A 13,127-nucleotide genomic window follows, 5' to 3' on the forward strand; every position below is an offset into this window, starting at 1 on the left:
CCTTTCTTGTTTTCCACGAGACTTACAAATTTTCTCTTAATTTAAGTGATAAGACAAACCAATTCTATTAATGGGGAACTGCTTGGAACACTTAAGCTGATCCTGCTCTGAGACTTTCTCACGGGAATTTTAGTTTCTTCAGAAAAAAAAATTCATGTTCTGAGGAATAATCATAACGCTTACTTCAGCGAATCGCTTAAGCGTTGACCAGAAACAGAGAAACACAAGTAAAACCCATATAATTAACATAACTCACAACAAGAATATAATAATCAAATACACAGACTACGCAATATAATTTGGAATGAGTACAACCACCTCTCGTAAGAGGTTTGTGGTGTATTTAAATTCAATTAAGGGAGTGAATGTAAGACAAGGTATATTCTGTTTCAGAATTTTATTGATTTGAAGCTTAGTATTGTCGATTTGCTTTATTATTTACACGAGTTATTTTCTTTTTCATCATTATTCCACATATCTTTGTTCATCAGTCTCTTGCTATAACGGTTTTGTACTACTTCCATATTTATCAGCTTTTCCAGGGAGAAGGGTACTCCGTGTCGGGAAGTTTGACATCCACGGATTTTTTTCTTTAATTCCTGGAAACAGGTTGGGCTTTTCTTTCACTGCGCTCCGTACGTTTGAGACCATTAGCTGCTATGTCGAACTGAAGAATAGCCTTTATCTGTGCTATGGTAATTACCTACGTAAGCATAGCACCTCGATTCGGAACGTTGTCTCAAATTACTGCAAGGCTCTGGGCCTATGGCGGCACCGCGGAAATACGTTTTATTGACGTCACAGTAGCTGGTCAGTGGTCATAACCATCTGTCCCTTTCTTCGCCGAGCTTGCGCTTTCGATCAATCACTTCTCCGAGTTCGACGAAAGGATCGGTATTTTGCGTCGTTTTAAGGTCGGAAAGATCCTTGATACTTCTGGGTTTTTTGGCAAGTTTGACGTCCTTGAATGGGTTTTTAATACTCGAGCATTGTTTGCAATGAAAAGCGGTACAGGGAAGTCATTCTGTGTGGAGTAATGTGTAGTTTGCTGACTCGAGCTGACGAAGCGTCGATCGTGTTGCTTGAGTCGCCGTCGCGTTCAGAATTGTTAAAAGCCACGATGGGTATCCAGGCAAAGCAGAAGATTGGTTCTGTATGAAGCCGTTGCACGGAGTTTGTCCCTGGAGTTTCTGGGTGTTTTCCTGGATTCCAAAACAATGGAAGCCCGTCTCCCACTGGACAAGCTAACCAGGACCAAAGAGGCCTTGAATGAGTGGTCTCTTAAGAAATCTGCTACCCTGAAAGGACTTCAGTCCATGATTGGTACCCTTCAGTTTGTCTGCAGGGTTGTACTCCCAGGCCGAACTTTTCTGCAGCGCATTATTAGTTTAACCAAGGGTATTTTCAACTCTAGATGCCACATCAAACTTAATACAGAATTCTGCAAGGACGTTTCCATGTGGCCGGCCTTTCTTGAACACTGGAATGGGGCTAGTTTCTTCTTGGGGGACACTGTTCTCTCCTTTCCAGATCTCCAGTTATTTACCGACGCCTCTAGGTATCTCGGTTATGGTGGGTACCTTAATGGGCAATGGTTCCAAAGCCACAGGTTCCCTCAGCACTGCCTTAACCCTGTTACTGGGATCAGCATTGACTTGCAGGAACCTTTTGCTATTTATATTGCCTGCTTTCTCTCGGGTCCCCACTGGTCAGGTAAACGTATTTGTTTCTGGTGTGACAACCTCCCTGTTGTTACTGTCATTAATTTAAAACGTTTCAAGTCATCCAGGATCATGGATCTGGTCCGCTCCATTACTATTTTGACCCTAGTACATAACGTTACCTTCACTGCCAAACATATCCCAGGGCTGGACAACTCTATAGCTGATTCTCTGTCCCGTTGTTAGATGGATCGCTTCCACTCTCTGGCTCCTAATGCCTCACCCACCCCCCTTGCCATCCCTCCATCAGCAATGGCCATTTAACAGGTTCCGTCTACCACTACTTTGGTGCCTCGCTGGCCTATAATACCCATCGAGCCTATGGTGTCGGCCAGGATCTTTTTATTTCCTTTTGCCTCCTACAAGGTATCATTGGTCCCTCTTCCCCTCTTCTCTCGGCATCTGAAATCACCTTAATTTATTTCGCTGCCCACCTGGCCAAAACCATATGTTACAATACAATCAAACTTTACCTGTTTGCAGTTCAAGATCTCCATAGGCAACATAATTTTCCAGTAAAATTATCAAAAATGTATCGCCTGCAAAAGGTCCTCAATGGCATTAAACGGTCTCAAATGCCTCCCAAATTAACTCGCCGCCCCATAACCATTCAAATATTGGTTTCAATTTACAATTATTTTTAACCTCCCCAAAGTTGCAATGTAGACCGTATAATGCTGTGGGCTGCCATCACCTTAGCCTTTTTTGGTTTTCTACGTACAAGTGAATTTGCTTGTAATAGCAGTAGTTTTGACCCTACTGTCCATTTTTGTCTAAGGGATGTTACCTTTATCCCTAACATTGAATTCCCCAACCACTTGCTTGTTTCCATTAAGCAATCCAAAACCTGACCCCTTTCCCAAAGGCTGTACCTTAACCATAGCAAGGTCCAACACCTTTCTCTGTTCTGTGATGGCTAGGAGAGACTACTTGCTACAATGTAAACAAGCTGCTACGGCCCTTTGTCTACATTCACCTTTGTTTACCTTCCCGTGCCTCCCTGATTAAGGAGCTCCGTTCTGCTCTGCAATTTGATGGCCTACCTGCTGATAATTATATCACACACAGTTTCCGTATTGGTGCAGCTACCACTGCAGCCGCAGCAGGTGTGTGATGTAGGCTCTGTAGCTGTCATCTGAGGTTGTCACCAGTTCTGTTATCTTCTCCCCGATTAGCCATTGTGCAATAGCCTTAGGTCAATGTCCAATGTAACGCAATCGTTTTACCACATGGGAAATCATACGACAAAGCTCCCAGGGATTTTCCACCATGCTCTCATGTGATTTCAGCGTGCTATACCCCCCCCCCCCCAACTCCTTCAATCCCCAGTTAGTAAAATCCCATTGTTTTCTGACCGTGTCCCAGTTGTGAGCTAGTATTCAAGCTAGGTCGTTCTCTGCTTTCCCCTTCCTCCCTCCCTCCCTGTATTGGTAGCTTTGTCCTTTCTAATCTTTTTCCTCCACGTGGTTATAATTGCCTTTCGTGAAAAGGTGGCTTTCGCCTGCTAAGCCTTCTCGGTTTATTCACTGCCACGTTCTATTTGTTATATTGTGTGTAAACCATAGCTGCTTAGTCAATAAAGGTTTTTTCGTGGCAGGGAAGTGCAACCTAGGCTGCACTTTGCCCCATTGTAAATGCTATGGCCACCCTTGGAAATAGGTCCGGATCTCTGCAGGATGGTGTCATCTTACCATCTAACCTATTGTCCTCCCAAAAGGGCACCCCCCTTCTGGTCCAGCCTATGTTACCCCCAAGGAAATAGGTCCGGATCTCTCCAAGATAGTGCCATCGTACCATCTGACCTATTGTCCTCCCAGAAGGGCACCCCTGTTCTGGTCCCCTTAGTAACATAGGTTCCTCTAGAGACGCCGCTACTCTAGGAGAGATAGGCTCTGTCTTCCCTGCCACCCATGTTTTGCCAGCATAATCAGCGTTTTGTTTCTGCTTCCTGCATCTACCCAGCAAAGGCGGGGGAGGGTTGCATTGTTGTTACCCATATAAATATCCTCGCTGGTACTGTTAGATCTGCCCCTTCCTCTGTATGGATGTGGCTTAAATAAATTATACTAAATTGCACAGGAGCAGGGTCTCATTAATAAGCAGAGTAAAGCAATCAGAGATTTCTTTGACATGAAAGATCTGCTAGTCATTTTGCCGACAGGCTAAGGGTGAAGTTTCATTTTTAGCTGCTCTTGTTGATTGCGAGAAGAGTCGAAGCTAGAAATTCAACATGCCTTTTGGTGATAACTCCACTAGCCAGCATTTTAAACCACCATATTGAGTGTGTTGCACTGAAAAACTATACCGTGCTTTATGACAAACTTGATCGCATCATGGTGGCCTTTAAGTTGATAGACAAGATGCTCCTAACTACCACAGGTCACGGACTATTTTGTCTCCACTCCACAACAAATAACAACACAGCATCGCTGAACCAAATAAGTTTATTTTGGGAGGGTCTGGCGAGAACCAACCCGAACACAAACAATTTACAATTTACATGACAAATCCTTGAAAAGCAACCAAGAATAAAGCTATCTCCGCTCGTACAAGTCATTTGATAGAGCCAGTAGGGCTGCTGAGCAACAACACCTCAATTAATACACAAAATATATGGCCTACTTCTCCGAATAAGCAATCAGTCTTGGTACCAGTTAGGCTGGGGGATATCAGCTCCGTCATTACATTTGTCTATAAGATAAACAGGCCATCTTGGCCTACTTCCCCAAATAAGCTCTCATTACAAGCTTTGTGCCAGTTAGGCTGCCAGTTAGGCTGGGGAAAATCAACTCCGACGTACAATATAAATAAAATGCAATATAAACCTAAAGTGCAAAATAAAAGAAGAAAACGAACAAGTCTTAAAAACTAGTAGAGCTGAGCAACCGCTAACAAGGCAAATGCGGTTTGAACGGACGCCAGAAAAAACCTGCCAGGAAAAACCTCTGTGGGGAAAATATGTGCAGGGAATCTGGGTAAGAACCAAGGCTCAAGCTCCAAGCCAATAGAAGCCCATCCTACGAAGGCTTTACAAAAATGAAATTTGAACAGCCGATCCTACCAGACTGGATGCATGGTACCTAGAAAAGAAAGAACTAAACAAAGAAAAAATTAAATAAAACGAAACGAAAAAACGTGGTTGGTTCTGAAGCCTAGATGACAACCACGTGTTATAACCGGTCTTATATACCCCTACATCCCTACCCATGATACCCCGGCCTGGAACCCAGGCCCTTGTTGTATCTAGTACCGACGAAATAGTTATTTCAGCCTTATTCGCTAGCCCACTTGTCCGAAATAACATTTTTAAACCACAGAATGAAACTTTTTACCGTTGGTGAGTATCCTGGTCCATTATACCAAAACATATGATTTTATCAAAGGCAATTCATCCTAATGAAAGGTGACCTAGAGAGGGTAAAGGTTAAGAGAAATAATTTATCCATATAGTCTTTAGTTTTATGGTAATAATTCTCAAGTTACTTGAACCACTGCTCTAGCATATACGCAAAAAACAAAAACAAAAATGACTCTGAAGTGTGCAAAAAAGTAAATTCGTGAGCACTGATAATGAGTAGTAGCCCAAGAAAGTCACAGGATACATCATGTGGTCAACAAAAGACTTCAAAGTTTAATGAATCTACAAACGGCAAACACAATTTAGTCCCACATTCATTGATCTACTGAAATGATTAGGTTGGTTCAGTCTTCGTAAGTTTTGTTGGAAGCCCCTATTCGGAACGTGTACCCTGAGGTGAATTATCAAGATGTGGTAAGCCACTTTTTGTAATTGTAGAAGCCGCCGTTGCGTTTTCGCCGTCGCATTTTGTAGCTTTCTTTGTGTTTTGCAACCCCTCAGACGACTCATTAACTGCTTCTACGGCTTTTAAGATTTTCATTTAACCTAGCGTTACCACTGAAAAAGTATAACATATAGATTTAGCCAAGCCTAAAAGCGAAGAGTCAAAGTTATTTATTTGGATGTTGTTAATTATCAAAATAACCTATTATGTAAGGCAAAGTTTGGACGATTTTGTAGTTCCAGCCCGAAATTGCACCACATCTTCGTTGGATTACATTGTAATGCGAATATTAAAAAGCTTAAACCATTAAATTAAGAGGGCTATTGGGCTGAATTGTATGCCCTAAATAAATCGATGTGCAAGAAGACAGGCAGCGGTTTTCTGTTTTGGACACATTCCTCGTGTGTATGACTCCACACACAACAAACCAACTTGCATGAAATTTTCCTACAGGATTGCTGATCAGCAAAGCTTTATGATTTTGTGATAATGAGAGCGAAAATTTGAGCCTTAATTCAAGGACAGATTCCAAGGGCAGATTTTAAGGGAAACAGAGAGCCCTCCTTCGAAGTCAATCACTTTTAGCTAGCAAGCACTCTCTAAATCTCTCTAGATGTCGCCCTTCACATAGCCCTGCGCCTGCACTCACACCACTCAGCGGATTCTCCCATATTGAGAGGGGTCGAGGAGCACTGGGAACAAGACATTTACCTGCCATTTTGTGCCAAGTCTGTAGCCCTGAAAAACACGCCTGATTTAACCATTTTGAACAGAGTTTTCAGGTCTCAATTTAGGTGAGTTTTCCTTTTTTATGTATTGGAAAAAATCGTGCTCAGTTAGAAACATGTCACATCATAAGCAACGTGTACAGGTGTAGAAAGACCTGTCCCTGAAAAATTCGAAGTTAACTTGAACGCCATGAAATGTTGACACGAGAAGGCAGCCAATAGGTACAGTACTTTCTTTAGTGAAAAGGTTATGAGGTGAGCCATCTGATTTTTTTCCCCTCATTTTTCCTTGTCGATAGCGGTAGGCTGTTATGTTATAGGGTTGACTACAGTTTTTCATTGTAAGTAAGCTTATTTACACTACGCTTTTGATTCGTTCGGTCAGTCCCAGGGTAGACAATCTATAAAAATCGATATCGAAAAACCACTTAATAAATCGATATCAATAAATAAACTGAATTTTAAATGCTTTCGATGTTATCGATCAATCGATAAAAATCGATACTCACAACCTGGCGAAATCGTTTCCTTCCACTCAATCAGACATTACAGTGGTTATCAATCACACGCGACCTTCAGCGCAAAAACGTCTTGAGAAAACCTAAGTTTTGGTGGACGTCAATCATCTCCGCCTCCTAGCCGACTGGATAAAAATTTACCTGAAAAAAAAAGTCTGAAACCTTGCTGTAGTCCACTAGTAAACATTATCATTTTACTTTCGGTGTGTACGGCTAGCTCACTAAATACATCGGCATTAAATATTCCTTGAAATCTATAAATGGAGACGTTTGTCGGTTTTTTTTTTCAACGGCCATCCCCATGCATGAATGACCCCGAGACCAAGCAAATCTGCACGCGAGCGAACAAATTATTTCTGCACGGTTTTTGCTGGGCTATCTCTAAAACGGTGAATGAGGAATCGAGGAACAGGGAACGGGGAACGGGGAACGGGGAACGGGGAACGGGGGAATCTCTAAAAGGGGGAATCTCTAAAAGAGGGAATCTCTAAAAGAGGGAATCTCTAAAAGGGGGAATCTCTAAAAGGGAGAATCTCTAAAAGGGGGAATCTCTAAAAGGGGGAATCTCTAAAAGGGGGAAACTCTAAAAGGTGGAATTTCTAAAACAGGGAATCTCTAAAAGAGGGAATCTCTAAAAGAGGGAATCTCTATAAGGGGGAATCCCTAGAAGGGGGAATCTCTAAAAGAGGGAATCTCTGAAAGAGGGAATCTCTAAAAGAGGGAATATCTAAAAGGGGGAATCTGTAAAAGGGGGAATCTGTAAAAGGGGGATCTCTAAAAGGAGGAATCTCTAAAAGGGGGAATCTCTAAAAGGTGGAATCTCTAAAAGAGGGAATCTCTAATAGAGGGAATCTTTAAAAGAGGGAATCTTTAAAAGGGGGAATCTTTAAAAGGAGGAATCTCTAAAAGGGGCAATCTCTAAAAGGAGCAATCTCTAAACGGGGGAATCTCTAAAAGGGGGAATCTCTAAAAGGGGGAATCTCTAGAAGGGGGAATCTCTAAAAGGGGGAATCTCTAAAACGGGGAATCTCCAAAAGGTGAATCTCTAAAAGGGGGAATCTGTGAGTTTTTTTTACACCCTTCACTCCTGATATTACTCTCATGATCCTTTTTTTTTCCTGTAGACAAAACGATAATTTAATTTATTCTAAACCACAAAGGCAAATAACAAATTTTCATAACAGTATATTCTTAGTGTTTTCTTAGTGTTTTCTCAGCTCCTACAAATTGATGGCGACTTAACAATATCTGCCTTTATCGTAATTTAAACCAGAAATTAGGATTTCGTCAAGCACTCCAAAACAACAGAACAAAACTAACATACCTGGCAACGATATGTGCCTATGCTCTAAGCCCTGAAGACTATATGTATATTCTTAGTTCTGGAGTGACGTACAGATCTCGTTTGGATATCTAGCGATCGGCTTTCGCCAAAATCAGAGAGCTTACATATCACAGGCTCGTGTTTCCACGCGTAAGCTATCTTATTTCGATCCATCTCCGCCCGTTAGTGGCGATTGCTAACCAACACATTTGCCGGTTTCAAGTCCCTGTGCGCTATTCCATTTTCGTGCAAGTAGAGCAGTCCTCCTGCAATATCAGCGGCAATCTTATCCATAAATGTACCCTCTATTCCATTGCAGTCTTGACTGTCGATAAGGTACATTAACTGGTTTAACGAGTTCAGCTTTCCTTCATCGCCGAAAACTTCAATATCGAAATACACGTACTCTAGCATAATTGCCATGGGGTCCTGGCAAACAGCTTTGAATTGGACGATATTTTCGTGGCGTATTTTTGACAACAACGTGGCCTCTTTAACAAAAGCTTCAACAAAGTCCGCAGAGGACGAGAGCAGTTTCTTCACTACGGCGTCCACTGATTGCGTTCTGGGAATATTTAGTTCTTAATACGGCACTAAATGAACCTTATTCGATAACATCTTGTGTGGCGAGGTCATCCCACTTAATGTGGAAGACCTTGGAACTTAGCGACCTTTTTCTTTCGAAAAGTAAATGGCAGAGGAACTTTAAATTCCTCTCCACCTGACGGCATGGCGCAAAGAGCGGTCTGGATTAGCAAGGAATCAGTGATTATAGTGAGCAAATTCCCGCCAAAATCTCTGACTAGGTCAAAGGAATTTCTCTAGGAAGTATTGTGAAAAATAGCACGAGACTCTAAATTCTCCTTACCACCGACGCGACACCTTGAATCAAAACTCCCGCGAGCAGTTGGCGATTCATGTATTCATATGATTTCCCAAGTTGCCCGCCATTCAAATTTTTTGGAACTAGAAAATTATTGTAATGGAGTTTGAAATTTCCTCAATGGAAGTTAATCTATATATCTGTAAACTAACGCTGCAATAAACTTCCGTTCATATCGGCAAAATTTTCAAAACGTTAAACAACCCACCAGATATGTTTTAGCACAGTGAACGATGACAACAGATCTTGTCGCGACATCTTGGCAAAAGTGGTCACAAAGAACAAGTCCGGATAAAATGTAGGTTAAAATTTGTTCGTCAGCGAATAACAATCCCGTATTGTGGTTTTTCTTTCATCAACCAACGTGTGGAACAAAGTGACATATACATATAAACCTGAGATATATATTCCGACAGATATAACCTGACAGAGATATTCCCTGAGGAAATTCAGTTTTTAAACTTGACCTTTGCGCGTTCCTGTGACATTTCCTGTAAAATGGCTAGATTGCGCAATGTCAGAGGCAGGAATAACTACTAATAATAACTTTACCTGGTGTTTTATCCTGCGAACAGGCGTTCTAGCGAGAGCGTGTAGAACGGACGAAAAGAAATATTTGGCAAGCGAAGGGAAGCCGAGGCGAGCGATACAATTTTGTTTCGCAAATTTCCCACTTGAGAGCATGTTCGAAGTCCATAAGCATTAAAAATTCTCATTTTAAAGATTCCCACTTTTAAAGATTCTCCGTTTTCATGATTCCCGCTTTTAATGATTCCCGCTTTTAAGGATTCCCGCTTTTAAAGATCCCCGCTTTTAAAGATTCCCCATTTTAAAGATTCCCGCTTTTAAAGATTCCCCCTATTAGAGATTTCCCCGTTTAGAGATTCCCTCTTTTAGAGATTCCCTCTTTTAGAGATTCCCCCTTTTAGAGATTCCCTCTTTTAGAGATTCCCCATTTTAGAGACTCCCCCTTTTAGAGATTCCCCGTTTTAGAGATTCCCGCTTTTAGAGATTCCCCCGTTTAGAGATTCCTCCGTTTAGAGAGTCCCCCTGTTAGACATTCCCCCTTTTAAAGATTTCCCCTTTTAGAGATACCTCCTCTTAGAGATTCCCCCTTTTAGAGATTCCCCCTTTTAGAGATTCCTCCGTTTAGAGATTCCCCCTTTTAGAGATTCCCCCTTTTAGAGATTCTCCCTTTTAGAGATTCCCCCTTTTAGAGATTCCCTCTTTTAGAGATTCCCCATTTTAGAGACTCCCCCTTTTAGAGATTCCCCGTTTTAGAGATTCCCGCTTTTAGAGATTCCCCCGTTTAGAGATTCCTCCGTTTAGAGAGTCCCCCTGTTAGACATTCCCCCTTTTAAAGATTTCCCCTTTTAGAGATACCTCCTCTTAGAGATTCCCCCTTTTAGAGATTCCCCCTTTTAGAGATACCTCCTCTTAGAGATTTCCCCTTTTAGAGATTCCCCCTTTTAGAGATTCCCCGTTCCCTGTTCCCCGTTCCTCGATTCTCCATTCTTCGTTTCAGAGATAGCCGTTTTTGCTGGGGCTACGGACTGAACAATACTTGAACCTATAAATTTGTAACTTATTACCTTACAAAATTATAAGGTTTATAAGACGTTTAAGTCTTGTTCAGTCCGTAGCCTCAAGACAAATACGTGCAGAAATAATTTGTTAGCGTGTAGATTTGCCTCATCTCGCGGTCATTCATGTATGCGAATGGCTGTTGAGAAACCCAACCCGTCCGTCTTCAGTTATAAATTTCAAGGAATATTTAATGCTAATGTATTTAGTGAGTTAGCCGTACGTACCGAAAGTAAAATTATAAGTTTTACGAGTGGACCGCTGCAAGGCTTCAGACTTTTTTCTCAGTTAAATTTAACATACAGTCGGCAAGGAGGCGAAGATGACTGACGTCCACCAAAACATAGGTTTTGTCGAGACGTTTTTGATAACCGCTGTAATTTTACTAGGCTTTTGTACATTATGCTTTTATTTTCCCACCAAAATGCTCCACCTTAATGCTCCATTTTTCCCACTAAAATGTTCGGTCTCCTCCCAGAAAGTCACTAAAATGCATGCTTGGTTAATTCTCATACATAGGGTTTCTTAAATTTTAATAATTTTAAAGTTTTAATACAATTAACAGCTCAGGGCGCTTAAAAAAAATAAAAAAAATTTAAAAAAAAATTAAAAAACGTATACGTAGTATAACGCAACGTTTTTAATAGTTTTAAAGTGCCACTAAACCCAATTTTTTTTTCCTTTAATAAAGTCTACTAGTTTCCATGATTATTTCAGCGAAAAAAAGTATCTCGATTGTTTAAATCCCTGCGTTTCTACAGGCGTTTAAACATGTTATTTCTATGTTCACGACCGCGCAAAGTGGGATCTGGGTCGAGCTTCTGGTGACGTCACTTCGGGAACCGGGCTAAAACACTCAAGAGACTTTTGACTGAGCTTCGAGGGCTGTCAAAACATTTTTGGGTTATTTGTGATTCATATTTTATCAAAACTGGACAAGAACTTTTAAGTGGAAGAACTGTATCATCTAGCATTACAATTCGGAGTCTAGCTACGATTTGGACGGCTGCGATGTACATATATTTTTTTATATATTTCGAAGTGCGGGTCGCCAGTCGAGATCGCCGCGTTGTATAATTATATTTAGGCCGGAATCGACAATTTGCTGGTCCGTTTGGGTTATAAAGGTACAAATGATGACTGAAGAGTTAGCTTACAGCTCTTGAGTTTTTTAATTAATGAGTGAATAAAACGGTCAACTGTTCAGTATTTTAACGCAACGGTAAGACTTCAAGGACAACAGTAAGTTTTAGTTGATTCTGATTATATTTATTTCTTTATATTTGTTTTTAACAGTTTGCTAGAGGATATCTGGGATTACGGCGGACGTGCCCCCAGCCGCGAGCGATGATGGACGCCTGTATTCGCAGGCTACTTTTTCTGTAAAGAATCAAGACATTTTAAATGATGACGCATTGCATTTTAAGCTCGCAAGATCTGTCTTGAAGATCGCATCATTTGAATTCGCCAACCTTAAGCATTTTAACTCCACTTTCATGAATTTAAAAATTGCTAGGCTAGTTTTGAACGCGAAATGCGAAATACTCGTGTTCACGTCAGTGATTGCATTGTGATGAACAAAATATAGTTCACCTTGTCGCTTATATTTATATACTTTCAAGTAATGAAGAAATATCTAAAAATGAGAAAACATACCTTTAAAAACATCTGCAAGTTTCTCTAGTCCCTGACGGACAAGCCATTGTTCGACAAACGCCTCGTCTTTCCCGATGAAGTCATCAAATGGCACTTTCCAAAACACGTGTGTCGAATGCCCGGGAGTCGCCCCGGGGTACGCAAATGCCCAGCCCCCGGGCCGCGATAAAATTGCGGATGCCCCACCCCCGGGACTGATAACGCGAGCAAATGCCCCTATCAGTTAAATGAATACATTTCTACTTCACTGTTATTCTGAATGAAATGTCCATTTTACGCACGCTAATAACCTGGGAGTCCTCGACCCATTAGCTTGTGTGTCGGTTGATTGAAAAGCGCATTCTTCTCTCAGCACGACAATCTCCGTCGAGTCGAATCTTAATCGTTTGTTTCACTTTCCTCATATATTTATAGATGCTTGATCCATTCTAAGTTTGTAAATTAGATATATTTCGTTCCTAAAAGACGAAGCTCAAAGAACAAAACAATTCTGTATTCGGGATGGCAATTGAGAAACACAGCCGGATTACAGGCGACCTCCGGCGTGCGTGTGTTTTTATTGAAATCACAAATACATAGCTAGTTCACCGGTTCGAAGCCTCAACAATCTTCTTTGCGTCGTTGTAGAAGGTAGGTTTCGTTTACTATTCGTTTAGACAAGTCTCTACTTCGAGAACAAAAAACGCTATGCGTTTAATTTACCGTGTAATTTCCTCACCTATAATTTCGTCTGGGACTCAGAGGATTTTTTACGCTCAAAATAGTCAGATGGCTTCCAGCTTATCCCAAATTCGTCTTATGCAGTACCTTGACAGTTTCAAGCTTTCCACTAGAGATAGAGAAGAATATACAGGCCATGGAAATCTCTACGTTTTTACAGTAGCGGCGAACCCGAGATCGAAGAAATCCC

At 41.3% G+C, this 13,127-nt stretch overlaps 2 protein-coding genes and 2 pseudogenes across 2 annotated transcripts in view; 2 read left to right on the forward strand and 2 right to left on the reverse strand.

The window, feature by feature from the left end:
- The window catches only part of LOC149095962 (uncharacterized), a 302,109-nt gene that overhangs the window by 15,829 nt on the left and 273,153 nt on the right, over window positions 1-13,127 (reverse strand). The gene's annotated exons all lie outside the window — the stretch shown is intronic.
- LOC149095963 (uncharacterized) lies at window positions 1,218-1,907 on the forward strand. Its single transcript, XM_089281341.1, has one exon. It carries the CDS (start codon window positions 1,218-1,220, stop codon window positions 1,905-1,907), a length of 690 nt encoding a protein of 229 aa, XP_089137467.1.
- Window positions 1,964-2,879, forward strand: LOC149095964 (uncharacterized; annotated as a pseudogene).
- Window positions 7,879-9,366, reverse strand: LOC149095965 (uncharacterized; annotated as a pseudogene).

This window comes from Orbicella faveolata, unplaced genomic scaffold (assembly GCF_042242905.1).
Source record: "Orbicella faveolata isolate gen_17 unplaced genomic scaffold, um_ofav_v1 contig_48, whole genome shotgun sequence".
Classification (NCBI taxonomy): domain Eukaryota; kingdom Metazoa; phylum Cnidaria; class Anthozoa; order Scleractinia; family Merulinidae; genus Orbicella; species Orbicella faveolata.